This window comes from Erpetoichthys calabaricus, chromosome 8, assembly GCF_900747795.2.
Source record: "Erpetoichthys calabaricus chromosome 8, fErpCal1.3, whole genome shotgun sequence".
Taxonomy (NCBI): Eukaryota; Metazoa; Chordata; class Cladistia; order Polypteriformes; family Polypteridae; genus Erpetoichthys; species Erpetoichthys calabaricus.
This window is the reverse complement of record NC_041401.2, coordinates 48,106,997-48,122,579: the sequence shown is the minus strand read 5'-3', so window position 1 is coordinate 48,122,579 and position 15,583 is coordinate 48,106,997. Positions and strand designations below refer to the sequence as shown.

The 15,583-nt window shown below is 39.7% G+C and overlaps 1 protein-coding gene across 1 annotated transcript in view; it reads left to right on the top strand.

The window, feature by feature from the left end:
• lrp1bb (low density lipoprotein receptor-related protein 1Bb) overlaps window positions 1-15,583 on the top strand; it is a 2,167,948-nt gene that overhangs the window by 1,327,267 nt on the left and 825,098 nt on the right. The window contains exons 13-14 of the mRNA XM_051931086.1: window positions 11,275-11,494; window positions 11,972-12,161. Of these exons, the coding sequence (XP_051787046.1) occupies window positions 11,275-11,494; window positions 11,972-12,161 (410 nt within the window). The remainder of the gene's footprint in view (window positions 1-11,274; window positions 11,495-11,971; window positions 12,162-15,583) is intronic.

The following is a 15,583-nucleotide window of genomic DNA, read 5'->3' as shown; positions in this document are numbered from 1 at the left end:
CTTCCTGCTGCCACCGCGTCGACGAAGCCCCACAGATCAGCATGCGTCTGCCACCAGCGTGGATCCAGGCAGCCCCTGCCTGCAACACATGCCCGGCCCCCTAGGGCTGGTGGGCAGGGAACTCACCTCCCGGGTCCCGTCTGTCTGAGGAAACATCCTCAGCATGGCCTCGCTAGACACAATGCTGTCCCGGGCGCCTTCAGCAGCGGCGCGCTCGTAGGAGCCCGCTGCACTCCGGCCACGCCCATCGTTGTCTTCCCGCACCAGGTAGGAATGGCCCTTCCGTGGTCCGGTGGCAGTCCGTGGGGCGAGTCTCTCTCGTGGGGTATTGTGCATGCTGCTCCTGCGGCGCGTGTGTGGGCTCCCCTGCTGCACGAGGCTGTCCACAAAATTATTTAAGACGGGTCCCCGCCCCATCTGGAATGCCATTGAGGAAAGTGGCCCGGATTCAGACAGGCAGACATCGATGGTTCACCCAACACACGTTTATTCACAAACTCCGTTAACAAAAGTGCCACACAACCCCAAAACTCCCCCAAAGTCCAGGCCTCACAATTCCTTGCCTCTCTCTCTTCAGGCCACCTCCTTTCCTCTCCTCCCGAGCTCCATCTTGCTTCCTCCTGACTCAAGCCATTGAATGGAGGGAGGCGGCCCCTTTTATACACACCCGGATGTGCTCCAGGTGCCTCCCGATTAGCTTTTGCTGGCACTCCCAATTGTGGCAGAAGTACCAGCTGCGCACCCGGAAGCACTCCGGGTGTCCCTGGTCTTCTTCCCCCCAGCACTTCCGGGTGTGGCGGAAGTGCTGAGGGCCAGGGCTCCTCAGGCATTGGGGCGCCCCGTGGCGATGACCATGGGACCCTATAGGGGCTCTGTTGCCGTGGTCCCCAAAGCCACCAGGGCGGTCGCCCCCTCATGGTCTGGAGGCGTAATCCCTTCTCCTGGGCGTCCCAGCTGGGTACCATCCCCAGCCACTTGCTACACCTGTTAGATCCGGATAAAGTTCTGCCACCATTGCTTCATATTAAGCTAGATTTAAGTTTGTCAAAAGATAGAGTCAATGTTGTGCCGAACATTTCCAGGTTTGCCTGAGGCTAAATTGAAAGAGGGACCTGATATTAAAAAACTGATTTCTCATCCAGACACTAATGGTGTGATTAACATCCTGGTACAAGATTATCATTCAAAGAAGTAATTTCTAACTCTTTAGGTAATTAAGATCCAAATCATAAAGAAGTTGAGAAAAATGTATTAGTTAACTTTAAGGACTTGGTTTGCAACATGAGCCTCAAAGTTTACTTTTTGGATTCACATTTGGAATTTACCCCTGAAAATCTTGGAGCAGAGAGTGAAGAGCAGAGTGAAAAATTACATCAGGATGTTAAGGACATGGGGAAAAAGGTACCATGGATGTTAGAATGTTAGTGTGACGGCGGACTGGTGCTAGATGATTTATAGCGACGCACCAGGAAAAAGTGTAGAAAGGACTGGCCACCAAATGAAGTTCTGGATCAAAAAAAAATGACAAAAACTAGATAAATTATAAGTAAGTTAATTAATATGCATTAATATTTTCTTTACACACGTTTAAAAATATTTGACTAAAAATTAATATTTTCATGTTTAGAACAATATTCTATACATGAATTAATTATAAAATCTGCTGTATTATAATTACATTTCTTTTCAAATTTGTACTTAATTGTGACACGATGGAAACATTGTAATTATATGTTGTTATTGTTAATGAATGCAAATAAAAATAACTATTCACAATTTAAAATGGGTGGCACAGTGGTGCAGTTAGGTGACCAGGGTTCTTGTCCTGCGTCCTCCCTGCGTGGAGTTTGCATGCACTCCCTGTGTCTGCATGGATTTCCTCTGGGTGCTCTGGTTTCCTCCCACAATCCAAAGGCATGCAGGTTAGGTGGGCTGCCAATCGTTAATTGACCCTAGTGTGTGGAGCAGGTGTGTGTATTTGCCCTGCGATGGACTGACGCCTTGTCCAAGGTTTTCTCCTACCTTGTGCCCTATGTTAGCTGGGATAGGATCCACCTACGTCCTTGTTCTAAGTGGGCTAGAAAATGATTGCCTGTCAATTTTAAAAAAAAGTTTTTATGAATTTAATTTTCCAGACCTGTGTAACAGATGCCAACCTCTGTTGTTTTGTTCATGTACTGAAGACAGTATGAATTTATTGTGCTAAAATGTATATGATGGTGTGTAAAATGGCATAACAAGATGTAACTGAATCAAAACAGTGTGAGAGAAGGGCAGGCTCAAATGAAGCATAATTTTGGTGCAGATATGACAATGAAAAGCAATGATAACACTGCAACAAGCATTTTGCTACTGGGAGTCTTTCACCTTTACATTAACAGGTTTCACTTGCTGACTCCAAATCTGAAAACCATCCCATTTTTTAGTTATGATGTTCCAGGTCTTGGACAACTTGGCTGACTGGACAGTAAAGGCAGATAACCATTTTGATAAATACTGGTAATTTCACTAGGGATGCCATTGAGATAAATGATTTTGCCACACATTACTAACAGCTATGAGTTGTTTACCTTGTTATTATCAGTTTTATTTAAGAGTTATTAATTTTTAATTAGCAGAAAAAATATTTGTTACTGATTACCAAGTCTTATATGGCTCTAAAGCATAATGACACAACTCAGACATGACGGTGCAGTAGGCAGAGGTTTTACTGTTGAACATAACATTGCATTTTAGGACATTTTGTTTGTTAGATTCACCATTACTTTGAAAATTTTGTCAAGGCAATGGACAGAAACGGCAATGCCTTTCAGCATTTAAGAAATAAGTTTGGTCTCGAGAAAAGTGAAGCCAAAATTAAGGAAGGTGTTTTTGTTGTTCCTGAAATCCGTGAACTGATGCTTGAAGATGAGTTCAAAAGGAATCTGAAGCCAACTGAATCAGCAGCATGAGAAGCATTCGTGTGGGTTGTCCAGAATTTTCTTAGTAGTCACAGAGCAGAGTATAATGCTGAGCTTGTGGAGAACCTGCTGAAAGCGTATCAGCTTATGGGAGCCAGAATGTCACTGAAAATGCATTTTTTATATTTTCATCTCGACTTTTTTCCACCAAATCTGGACAATGTCAGCGATCAGTATGGGGAAAAATTTCATCAAAATATAAAAGTGATGGAAAACTGATATTGGGGAAAATTCACTCCGAGCATGATGGGTGACTACTGTTGGTTCTTGCAAAGAGAGACAGATGTGCAGTACAAGCGCATAAACGAGTGCCTCCAACATTTTTTGGGCACGCTGACCTCACTTTTATATTGAGGTAAATTGACATACTATAAATATGCTTTAATGTGTCTCTGGTATCGTCTTCTGGTTTGTTTTCAGAATAAACACATCAACAACAACAACAACAACATTTATTTATATAGCACATTTTCATACAAAAAGTAGCTCAAAGTGCTTTACATAATGAAGAAAAGAAAAATAAAAGACAAAGTAAGAAATTAAAATAAGACAACATTAGTTAACATAGAAAAGGAGTAAGGTCCGATGGCCAGGGTGGACAGAAAAAACAAAAAAAACTCCAGAAGGCTGGAGAAAAAAATAAAATCTGTAGGGGCTCCAGGCCACGAGACCGCCCAGTCCCCTCTGGGCATTCTACCTAACTAAATGAAATAGTCCTCTTTGTAGTTAGGGTTCTCACGGAGTCACTTGATGCTGATGGTCATACAGACTTCTGGCTTTTAATCCATCCATCATTGTTGGAACATCATGGTGCTTTCGGTAGATGGTGGTGGCGCAAGCACCGGAAAAGGAAACAGAAGAGAGAGTAGGGGTTAGTACAGATTTTGAATGAATAGTTATTATAATGAATTGTATATACAGAGTATCAGGAGTAAATTACAGTGAAGTTATGAGAAGGCCATGTTAAAGTAATGTGTTTTCAGCAGTTTTTTAAAGTGCTCCACTGTATTAGCCTGGCGAATTCCTACTGGCAGGCTATTCCAGATTTTAGGTGCATAACAGCAGAAGGCCGACTCACCACTTCTTTTAAGTTTTGCTCTTGGAATTCTAAGGAGACACTCAGTTGAAGATCTGAGGTTGCGATTTGGAATATAAGGTGTCAGACATTCCGATATATAAGACGGGGTGCGATTATTTAAGGGTTTATAAACCATAAGCAGAATTTTAAAGTCAATTCTGAATGACACAGTTAACCAGTGTAGTGACATCAAAACTGGAGAAATGTGTTCGGATTTTCTTTTCCTGGTAAGGATTCTAGCAGCTACATTCTGCACTATTTGCAAACGATTGATGTCTTTTTTGGGTATTCCTGAGAGGATTGCGTTACAGTAATCTAACCGACTGAAAACAAACGCATGAACTAATTTCTCTGCATCTTTCGATGATATAAGAGGTCTAACTTTTGCTATGTTTCTTAAGTGAAAAAATGCTGTCCTAGTGATCTGATTAATATGCGATTTAAAATTCAGATTACAATCAACGGTTACCCCTAAGCTTTTTACCTCCGTTTTGACTTTTAATTCTAATGCATCCAGTTTATTTCTAATAGCCTCATTGTATCCATTATTGCCAATCACTAAGATTTCGGTTTTCTCTTTATTTAATTTGAGAAAGTTACTATTCATCCATTCTGAGATACAGGTTAGACATTGTGTTAGCGAATCAAGAGATTCGGGGTCATCAGGTGCTATTGATAAATACAGCTGTGTGTCATCAGCATAGCTGTGGTAGCTCACGTTATGTCCCGAGATAATCTGACCTAATGGAAGCATGTAGATTGAGAAGAGCAGCGGACCCAGGATAGAGCCTTGTGGAACACCATATAGGATATCATGTGTCTTTGAATTATAATTACCACAACTAACAAAGAATTTTCTCCCTGCTAGGTAGGATTCAAACCAATTTAAGACACTGCCAGAGAGGCCCACCCATTGACTAAGGCGATTCTTAAGAATATTATGATCAATGGTGTCAAATGCGACACTCAGATCTAAGAGGATGAGAACAGATAAATGGCCTCTATCTGCATTTACCCGCAAGTCATTTACTACTTTAACGAGTGCAGTTTCTGTGCTGTGATTTGTTCTAAAACCTGACTGAAATTTATCAAGAATAGCATGTTTATTGAGGTGCTCATTTAACTGTATAATGACTGCCTTCTCTAGAATTTTACTTAAGAAAGGCAGGTTAGAGATGGGTCTATAATTTTCAAGAGCAGAGGGGTCGAGATTATTTTTCTTAAGTAGGGGTTTAACTACCGCAGTCTTAAGACAGTCTGGGAAGACCCCCGTATCTAATGACGAATTTACTATGTCAAGAACATTATCAATAAGCACGCCTGATACTTCTTTGAAAAAATGTGTTGGTATTGGGTCAAGGGCACAGGTGGAGGGTTTCATTTGAGAAATTATTTTATGTAAATCAGGTAAATCTATCCTAGTGAAAGAAATTAATTTGTTTATTATGGAGTACTGGGGTTTAGGAGGATCCTTAGTGTTGGGGAGATATACTATGTTATTTCTAATATCATTAATTTTTTGATTGAAAAATACAGCGATAGCCTCACAGGTTTTACTGGAAGTACTTAGGAGGCATTCCTTTGAGTTACCTGGGTTTAACAGACGATCAATCGTCGAAAATAAGACTCTGGGATTACTAGCATTGTTATTTATAATCTTAGAGAAATAGCAGCGCCTCTCAAGACGGACTGTGTTATTGTATTCTGTTATTTTAACTTTAATTGTTCATCAGAACAATTTTGGTGGGACAGAGTCCAAACTCCAGATATCATGTTGATATATTATATTGTGTGGCACCCGGCTGCGGTTCATGCCTGGACGGGATGCCCAGGAGGAGTGGAGGAGGGCTTGTGCCTCCTCCAGAACATGAGGGGGCATCCTTCCTGGTTGCTTTAGGGGCCACGGGTACAGAGCTTTGAAGCTCTACCCTGTAGGGGCCTGTGGTCACCGCCAGGGGGTGCCCCAATGCCTTGGGAGTGTTGGACCTCAGTACTTCCGCCACACCGGGAAGTGCTGGGGGCAAGAGAATTGGAGACACCCGGTGTACTTCCGGTTTCACTGCTGGAGCTTCCGCCACACAGGGGTGTGGCTACGAGCCCTCAAGATGCAGCTGGAGCCCTTCTGGGGTGAATAAAAGGGGCCGCCTCCCTCCAGTCAGGGGCAAGAGTCGGGTGGAAGAAGGACGAAGCTTGGTAGAGAGGAGTGGAGGCGGACCAGAGACAGAGAAGGCATTGTGCGTGTGGCCAAGGACTTGAGGGGTGATTGGTGCTGCGGCACTGGGTCTGTGCACTGTAAATATAATTAATAAACGTGTGTGTGGTGAAACCATCGTGTCTACCTGTCTGTGTCCGGGCTGTTCCCCACAGTTGATATTCAAAAGTGTCAAAACGTCAATGATGTGTATTTCAAAAACCTGACGTGCTAGCTTAATTCCGATTTCATATATGAAATCAGTGTAAAAAACATAATAAAGAGCTGATCTTTAGTTCCCAGTAGCAAACAAAAACTTTTTTTTTTGTATACCAGTGTAATGAATGACACACATATGGTAACACTTTAGAACAGCGACATTCAGGGCTTTGGTGTAGGACATTTCTTAGTCACTTATTGCTATGTGACACAAAATAGACTTTGTTAAGGTCTTGTTACATAGCAGTGATTGACTAATGATTACTCTGTAGATAGCCTCACTGTAAAGTAATGCCAATGCTGCTTTGTATGTCTTATTAAGACCAAAGAAACTGTTTATTACAGATGTGTTCCATAACAGTAACTACTGATAAATGCAAAGGTTTACAAATATTGCTACATCAAAAAAATAACAGCACATAGCCAGTCAGCTTACAACTTACTTTTTCTGGAATTCCATTCAACGTGGATGTTAATTTCATACCTAAATGCCAGGACCAAAGAAAGAAAGAAAAAAAAAAAAGGAAATTAACAGCCAACGCAAAATAAATTACACTCCATGCTGGGGCAGTGAACAATATCGAGACTGTAAAACTAAACCCCAGAAGGATCACTATTGTATTCATTACAGCATGAACAAAAAAGAAAGGGAGTTCTCACTCTGTAAAATAAGGTTTACTCTCACTCTTATTCTTGAAACAGTCCTTATCTCTAGCATACAAGGTACTGCAACCAATGGGGCTGTGCCAGTCTTCCTTCTGGCACGAGTCAGTAGATTACACAGGGGAGGTAGGCTGGAGGAGTATCAAATGTCAGCACTGCCAGATGCACCGGTGCTTCTGCATTGCCACATCCTCTGGATTTCCCATGCTGTGGTACACCCTACAAAAATGTAGGTGCAAATGTCAAAAGTAAAATTAATTTTATTAATCTGATTCTTCCAGTTGAGGAAAGTAAGTCTAAATGCAAGTAGTTTGGTATAGGATAATACAACTGAGTGATTTTAAATCCGGGGCCAATTGAGAGATACATTCATATAAGTGTTTGAAATTCCCAAAAGTGTGACCTATTGAGGAACACTGTAAGGAATATAAGGACTTATAATACTCCTTAAATGTCTTGGTTATTTCTTTGTGCTCCATAATTTTATTTCCTGCTGCATTGTTAATCTCTTTAATTGAATTATGTACTTCCTGTTTATGCATTTGTTTTAATCTTATTAGCCTTTTCTCCATGTTCATAATGAGGTTGGTGTAACTTAAACGTAAGCTGTTCTGTTTCTTTTGTAGTCAAGAGATTCAGTTACGAAGACAGAACACTAACCTTTTCTTACAGAGTGCCTCATTTAGTGATCTACCATATTCCTGACCAATTCATTAAATCTCAGTTCTGCTGCTATTCTTAGTCTGCAAATTATTTTTTATGTGAAAAATACAAGATAATGTGTCCTCTTAAAGTTACTGTCAGAGTTCCCCAAAGAAATTGTGCCTTTTTAGGCTATTACTAAGACTTTAAAACTGATGAGTAACTTGAGACCAGAAGAGGGAGTTTTGGGAGTTGCTCTACATGAGGCCACCAGTATGGAGTGTGGTGAGTGGCTGGGGGTGGTACCCAGCCGGGACGCCCAGGAGGACCAGAGGAAGGCTTACGCCTCCTCCAGACCATGAAGGGTGCGACCGCCCTGGTGGCTTTGGGGACCACGGGAACAGAGCTTAGAAGCTCAACCCTATAGGGGTCTGTGGTCAGCACCAGGGGGCACCCCAATGCCTGAGGAGCCCTGGCACTCAGCACTTCCACCAGACCCAGAAGTGCTGGGGAGGAAGAAGACCAGGGACACCCGGACTGCTTCCGGGTGCGCAGCCGGTACTTACGCCACATTTGGGAGTGCCAGTGGAAGCTAATCGGGAGGCACCTGGAGCATGTCCGGGTGTGTATAAAAGGGGCCGCCTCCCTCCATTCGATGGCTTGAGTCGGGAAGAAGAGAGACGGAGCTTGGGAGGAGAGGAAAGGAGGCGTCCTGAAGAGAGAGGCAAGGAATTGTAGAGGCTTGGACTTTGGGGGAGTTTTGGGGTTGTGTGCGTTTCACTTGTGTAAATAATGTATAATAAACGTGTGTTGGGTGAACCATTGCTGTCCGCCTGTCTGTGTTCAGGCCATACTCCACAGGGGTTTAAAGCCAAATCACAGCCAGGGAGCCCAGGGACTTGCAGTGGAAATGCGGGTCTGGGGCCAGGGTTTATCTGGTGCTGTGAATAGAGGCTACATAAGCAAAAGAGAGATAGAGAGCTTCAGAAGGAGACCTTGGTGAGCTACCTTAGATACATAGTTAAGTCTGGAGCTAGTTCATCTTGTAATAAGGGTTATAAGACCTGTATAGCCAGAATCAAATTTGATACTTATTTGATACTTTGTGTTTTCCCATTTTATTTTTACCTTGTGGTGATTTCGATGTAATAAATTCACTATTTTTAACACAGTGGTTTCCATGGCATCCATTCAGACATGTTAAGGAAGTCTCACCAATTGTTAATGAATAGTTGTGGATATTGTCGTAATTCACCAAAATGTTTTGGCAGTGAATGTTGTATTCACTGGTGACCTTGTTCACCCAATATTTTCTTGGAAATTCACTGCGCGGCCAGAACATTTTTTTCCCCAGAGTCCCATTGCAGAGCTGTAGCAGCCATGCACAGAACTTTCACACATGCGTACTGTAAGATTGTTGCCAGTCTGCTTAGGCCATGTGGTGTCACAACCCGATCAGTACTCCAGTCTTCCACCCTACACGTGTTTTTATAAAAAAAAAAAAAAAGGTACATTACCTGACCATAATGAGAATATTATGAGTATAACGCCTAATAGCGCATGCATAATTTGACACTTGGTGTAGCTATGACCCAAAAGAAGTCTTAAAGGAGCTGTACCCCTCCCTGAGAAAGAAAACGCATGCAACCCTGTGAAATAATAATGAAAGAATTATTACTGTTTACAAGATGTTTCTATATTTTTCATGGATGAAAAAAGTGCAAAGCATCTGCACAGAGATTGGAAACAAAAAAGACATTCTAGCTGTGCCCTGAACTGCGACTTTAAACAACAGAACAATCCAGTCCTACACTATTACTTTGTTGCACAGCTAATATGTGTCCAAAGTCTGGAACTCCTTGAGCAAAGTAATATATATACTGTATTTATAAATATTTTTACTTATTGCTAGTTTGTGACCATTTGTTGTATTTTGTTTTATGATTATTACTCCGTCTGTGTCTTTTGTTATTTGAGGCACAATTGTACAATGGTTAGCACTGCTGCCTCACAGCTCAGATCACATTTTTGGTCACAATCATTGATCCAACATAGTTTTTAGATGCTTCTGTACCCTCAGGGACAATTAAAACATCACTGACCTATTATAATCCATTCAAAACTAGTTCTGTTCCTCCTTTTCCTTTGACTGCAGTGTATTTTACAGAGTTCGATAAGGTTCATGAACATTCTGTGATATCACTGAACTCACGGCGAATATTCCACTGGGTTCACTCATTACTATTAATGAAGAATAACAACAGTGTGATTTTGTTGTAGCAAGCTGCAGAATACCATAAATGAGCTGTGTTGGATGCCACACTACACAAAAGGCCGTAACAAGCACATACTACAGCTGTCTGCATCTTGCTGTGATTTTATTAAGATCATTTAAATGAAGGCTATTACTGAAAACCACTGGAGGAGACATGCAATGAATTACAGGCTTAAATTTATCAATGCAAATAATACAGTACAACAAACTTAAATGCATTATCATTTGTTATAATGGTATATTCAAAGAATCGGAAAAATGTCTGGATTTCTTCTCGGTTCTCTCTGAAGTATAGGAATACAACACCCAAAAATGACATAGAGGCGGGAGAGGCAGATATTCAAAGCAAAAGATCTTTTCCTCTACTGTATCTTATTTAGGCTCAACTTGAGAAATGTCATAGAAAATGTCCCCTTATGTTGAAGAATATATATGTTCCTTTAGGGACTCTGTACTTTTAAGCCCAATTATACATTTTTAATTGGGCACTATAGACAAAAAAGTGCAGACTATTGAGTGTGTACAGTATTGTTGAATATTTCACATTATCTTAGAAATGAAGTTAAAAGGTTACACTTTTAAATTTGACAATACTGTCTACAATGTGATTGTATAATTTGCAAGAGCACTTTATGCTAAATGCTAACAGCAAACCATCAACAGGTAATCCCAATTCCAAAGAAATATTCTTAGTTTTATTTTTATCTGTTATTAATCATTTACTTCTAGAAGTTTATATTATTAATAGCAATACCAAACATGATAATTAATGAGGAAAGAAAATCTGTAGAACAAGCACATTTTTGGGCTTTTTTGGAAATTCAAATGTTTTTTCAGAGTTCAAGGTATTTAAAGAAAATTCTCTCAGAAATATAGACATTCATCAATTTTTAAGTGATAGAAATTAATATATTATAAATACTGCATACAGTGTACAGATTTTAACATCACCGAGTACTGCATGTTATTATTTTTACGTGAACATTTTGCCTAAGTGTGTGTTGTGGTAAACTGTTGCTTCCTCTGGGGTTGGTAACTGCTTTGCATTCCCAACCCTGAACAGACTAAGCTAATTCTTAAAATAAGTGGATGGATGCATATAGACAAAAATATATTGGATTGACGAGATTTGTTGGTCTGAATAGCTTATTCTTATGAAAATTCCTCCAATATTTGAATATTAATTATCTCAGGCTTTTAATTTGAGTGCATTGTTCTTATAATGTAACATGTTTTGTTTTAATAGTTTAATGTACTGGAGCGACTGGGAAGAGGATGAACTAAATCACAATATTGGTCGAATTGAAAAAGCATGGATGGATGGATCTAATCGACAGATCTTTGTAACATCAAATATGTTGTGGCCAAATGGATTAACCCTTGATTATGCAAGAAGTACCCTGTACTGGTGTGATGCCTACTATGATCACATTGAAAAGATTTTCCTTAACGGTACCAGCCGAATGGTAATTACATTTTATACATTTCTATTTTCAAGTTTTCAATTAAATTACAAATATCCATTCCACCCAGTAGGAAACATTGATTTTTCTGGTTTCTAGTGTGCTAGTATGTTGGATAAATGAGATAAGTTTAAGAAAATACAGTCAGCAAGTTTGCATTTAATAGTTTAACTGGAGCATAACTGCTGGGATATGGTTAATCCTGTTCTTTTGAAAATGTCACCGAACAAGAAGTACTATGCCTGTATTGTAGATTTAACTTTAGTGTGCTAGATCACAATTTCTTTTTCAACCCAAATACATGGGATGCTTTGAATAATTTACCCAGATGACTGCACAAACTTAATGAATAATGCATGCACCACTTATATTCTTTTTGCTCTAAAGGTATCTTGAAAGGGATGAGTCTCAGTGGGCTTCCTCTGAAAAACAACTTTTGAATGTTTATTTCTCTTTTATTTACTGCTTATTTCTGTCTAGGTGGTGTACAAAGGAAAAGAGCTCAATCATCCATTTGGTATATCATATCATCGAAACAATATATTCTGGACAGACTATATGAATGGTTCAATTTTCCGATTGAATTTGTCATCCAAAGAGGTAACTTTGTTGAGAAGTGAACGACCCCCATTATTTGGGATCCGTGCCTTTGATGTCCAGAACCAGCAAGGTGAGAACTGGGAATATGCAAGTACTTGTTGTTAATGTACAGTTTAATACTACATGAAATACAGAGTGAATTAGGATCTACTAGGTACCAGTACTTAATACTGAGCTGGCCCCCCATTTACAAATAGAACTGCCTAAATGTATCGGACCATAGACTTAAAAATGTATACAAAAGGGAAAGACTGAGATGATGGTCAGTTTCAGTGTCTCATAGTAGTTACAAAACGCTGGTGTCAGATCACAATTCCATATAACCTGCTTCATCTAATCCTGAGATTCGAGATCTTGATTTACTGTGTCTGAGATTTGGTGACATGTGATGCACCTGATCAGCAATACTGTTTAGAGATTGTGTAGAATTTAAACATAGTTTATCTTGATTTTCTTTATGCATTTGATCATATCATTGATACAATATATTACTTCATGAAAGGCTAGTGGTTAACCAATGAGAAGCGGTGAATACAAAACACAATGTGCAAATACGTGCAAAATTGCCTTTAACAATGAAAGTGGTGGTTTGTGGTGTGGGAGACATTTCCAAATGATATGATGTTAAAGTGTTGTCTCTCAGACATACTGTATGTAACTGGGCTGCTGCTGTTTCAAATTTATATAAATGATTTGCATAAATATGTAACTAGATATACACATTTGTGAATGATCTACAGTAAACATAGTGGACTTGGAAATAGTCAAGAGTCAAAAAGATCATTATAGCTGAAGTAGCACAAAATTCAGAACTGGTAATTATGTGGCAGATTAAACTGAATGTTCCTAAATGTAAGGTTTTATACATAGTTCTTTTCACACTAATATAACAATAATTAAATATTACAAAATGGATGATCTTAAACTTGAAGGGATGTTGTATGAAAAGGACTTCGGAGTTACAGTAGACTATTCTTTGTTTAGCACCACACTTTGTACAGAAGAGATTAAGAATGCTAATTAGATGATTTTTCACACAGCAAGCTGTATTGAGTTCAAGTGAAGTAAGGTCTTCAACACACTGTGTGGATATTTCCTGCTCGTATAATAACAGAAACATGATAGTTCTAGAGAAGGTCCCAAGAAACGATACAAGGCTGATGCTGGTACTATGAGGTATAGGCTTTGAGAGAAAGACTGAAAGAGCTGATTTTTTTATCAGTTTAAGTCAGGGCAGTATATATATACTGTATATGGAAGCGAAGGTCTGTGATACGATTTGCATATTTGTAGCTGGAGATCCACAAAGGGAGAAAATGAATCACGTATCATAAAGTAGTTTTTATTCAATGTCAATGTCAATGTCAATTTATTTATATAGCACATTTAAAACAACATAGTAATGCTGTGGCCAAAGTGCTTTACAATAATAGAATAAAAGAAAAACAAAGCAAATTAACATAAAACATAAATTGAAATAAAATATATGAACATAAAATAAAATACATAATAAATAGAAGTAATGTTATATACATAAAAAATAGAAGTAATGTTATATAATCACAAAGAGGAAACCATCAGTATTACTGAAGGTCATGGAATGCAAGTGAATAGAAATGAGTCTTTAGTCTTGTTTTGAACAGTTCAAATGTAGATGACTCCTTTATGTGATGAGGTAAATCATCAACAGTATTCAGTATTCCTGAACTTTCAGCTCCTGCCAGGAGCCGTCATCAGAGGATAATGATTAGACTTACAAGAATCAAAGGCAATATATAGCAAAATAAGGCGGGGGGCATAAGTTGAGTGTTGGGGGGGGGGGCAGGTAATGACAGCATCATCGGCAAAGTCAAGATCAGTTAATCTTTCTTCACCAATACATGCCTCACAGTTGCTGGACCCCATGACCTTGTCCTAACACCCAGTCCATGCAAGCATAGAACGGAATAGGAGCAAGAACACACCCCTGATGAACCCCAGAGTCAACTGGGAAAATGCAGAGGTTCTGCCTTCACTCTGCACAACACTCACAGTACAAGTCTTCAGGCCAGCCATGATATCCAGCAGCTTTAGGGGGATTCCACAAAGTCTTAGGATGTCCCATAGGGCAGTTCAATCAATTGAGTGGAACGCTTTACAAAGATTGACAAAGGCTGCGCAAAGAAACTCTGCCAATATTCGCATTTGCACTTGATGAGTACCCTCAGTACCAGGTTGTGGTCAATGGTAGACTTCTTAGGTGTAAAACCAGGTTGCACTGGTCACTGGTAGGTGAACAAGTGATCACGGATCTTATTAAGGATGACCCTAGCAAGGACCTTACCCGGCAAAGAGATCAGTGTTATCCCCTTGTAGTTGCCACAATCCAGACAATTACCCTTCCCTTTCCAGATATTGATGACAAGTCCCATTTTCCAGTCACTTGGGATGACACCCATCTCCCAAATGGAAACAAAGATTGCTTGCAATGCCAGGAGGACGGCCTTTCCACCAGCCTGGAGAACTTTACCCCAGATACCACAGATCCCTGCAGTCTTCTCTACTACCGTCAGATGGTTCACCACCTGTGCAATCTCAGAGAGATTGGGTGGTTCACAGCTAATTGGAGAATCAGCCTCAAGAACCGTGGACCCAAAGAAGTCCAGTGTCCTAGCCGGAGGATCAGCTTTAAACAGCTGTTCATAGTATCAAGCCCAGTGGGTCACAACTGCAGTGTCATCCATAAAGACCATTCCATCAAGGTCATATGTTTTATTTTACAAACATGACTTATAGAAGTTCAAATACAACAGGGAAACAGTTACAGGTAAGTTGGAGTAGTGGAAAAGTGATGAGAGATTTTGTTTCTGACCCCCATATCGCAATAAATATCTTTAAAGAAAAAATGCATCCACACTTGGCAGCCTGGAGCCATGGCAAAAATGATGTGGGAAATCTTTTATTAAAGAAACTCTTATATATGAGGAAATCAAGTCTGAATTTCTTGTTTTGACAGAGAAACATGCTTACCATTACTAAACAATCACTACCTGCATTGCACTCTTTGTTTGCCAATAAAATGTTTTGAAACCTGCTCTGACACGAATCAGGGTCGAAAAGATGTCTATTTCAAAACATAACTTATTCCGAGAAGGTACCTTTGTGCCAAATTATAAGCCTTTGGTTTGAAGAACAAAGCTGTGCATAAAGAATAAACAAGCAGCTAATTGCATTAAAAGTTGTATAAACGTATTCTTTTCAGGATAAAATTACAAATTTACTTAAAGAAAAAAAATGTGCAGCAAAAAAAAAAAAGGATTTTTGCCATGACTTGAGTTATATTCAAGGAGCTCTAGAAGAATGGTTAGAACATTTTTTGCATCTGTGACAACCAGGAATTTTGTTCTTTATTGCATTATACAGTACATATCTCAGTTCAGATGGGCATCTGCAAAGTATAGTGATTTGTGCAGTCAGTCTGGTATTGCTGGGAGCCATCAGTAGTGATTGTGG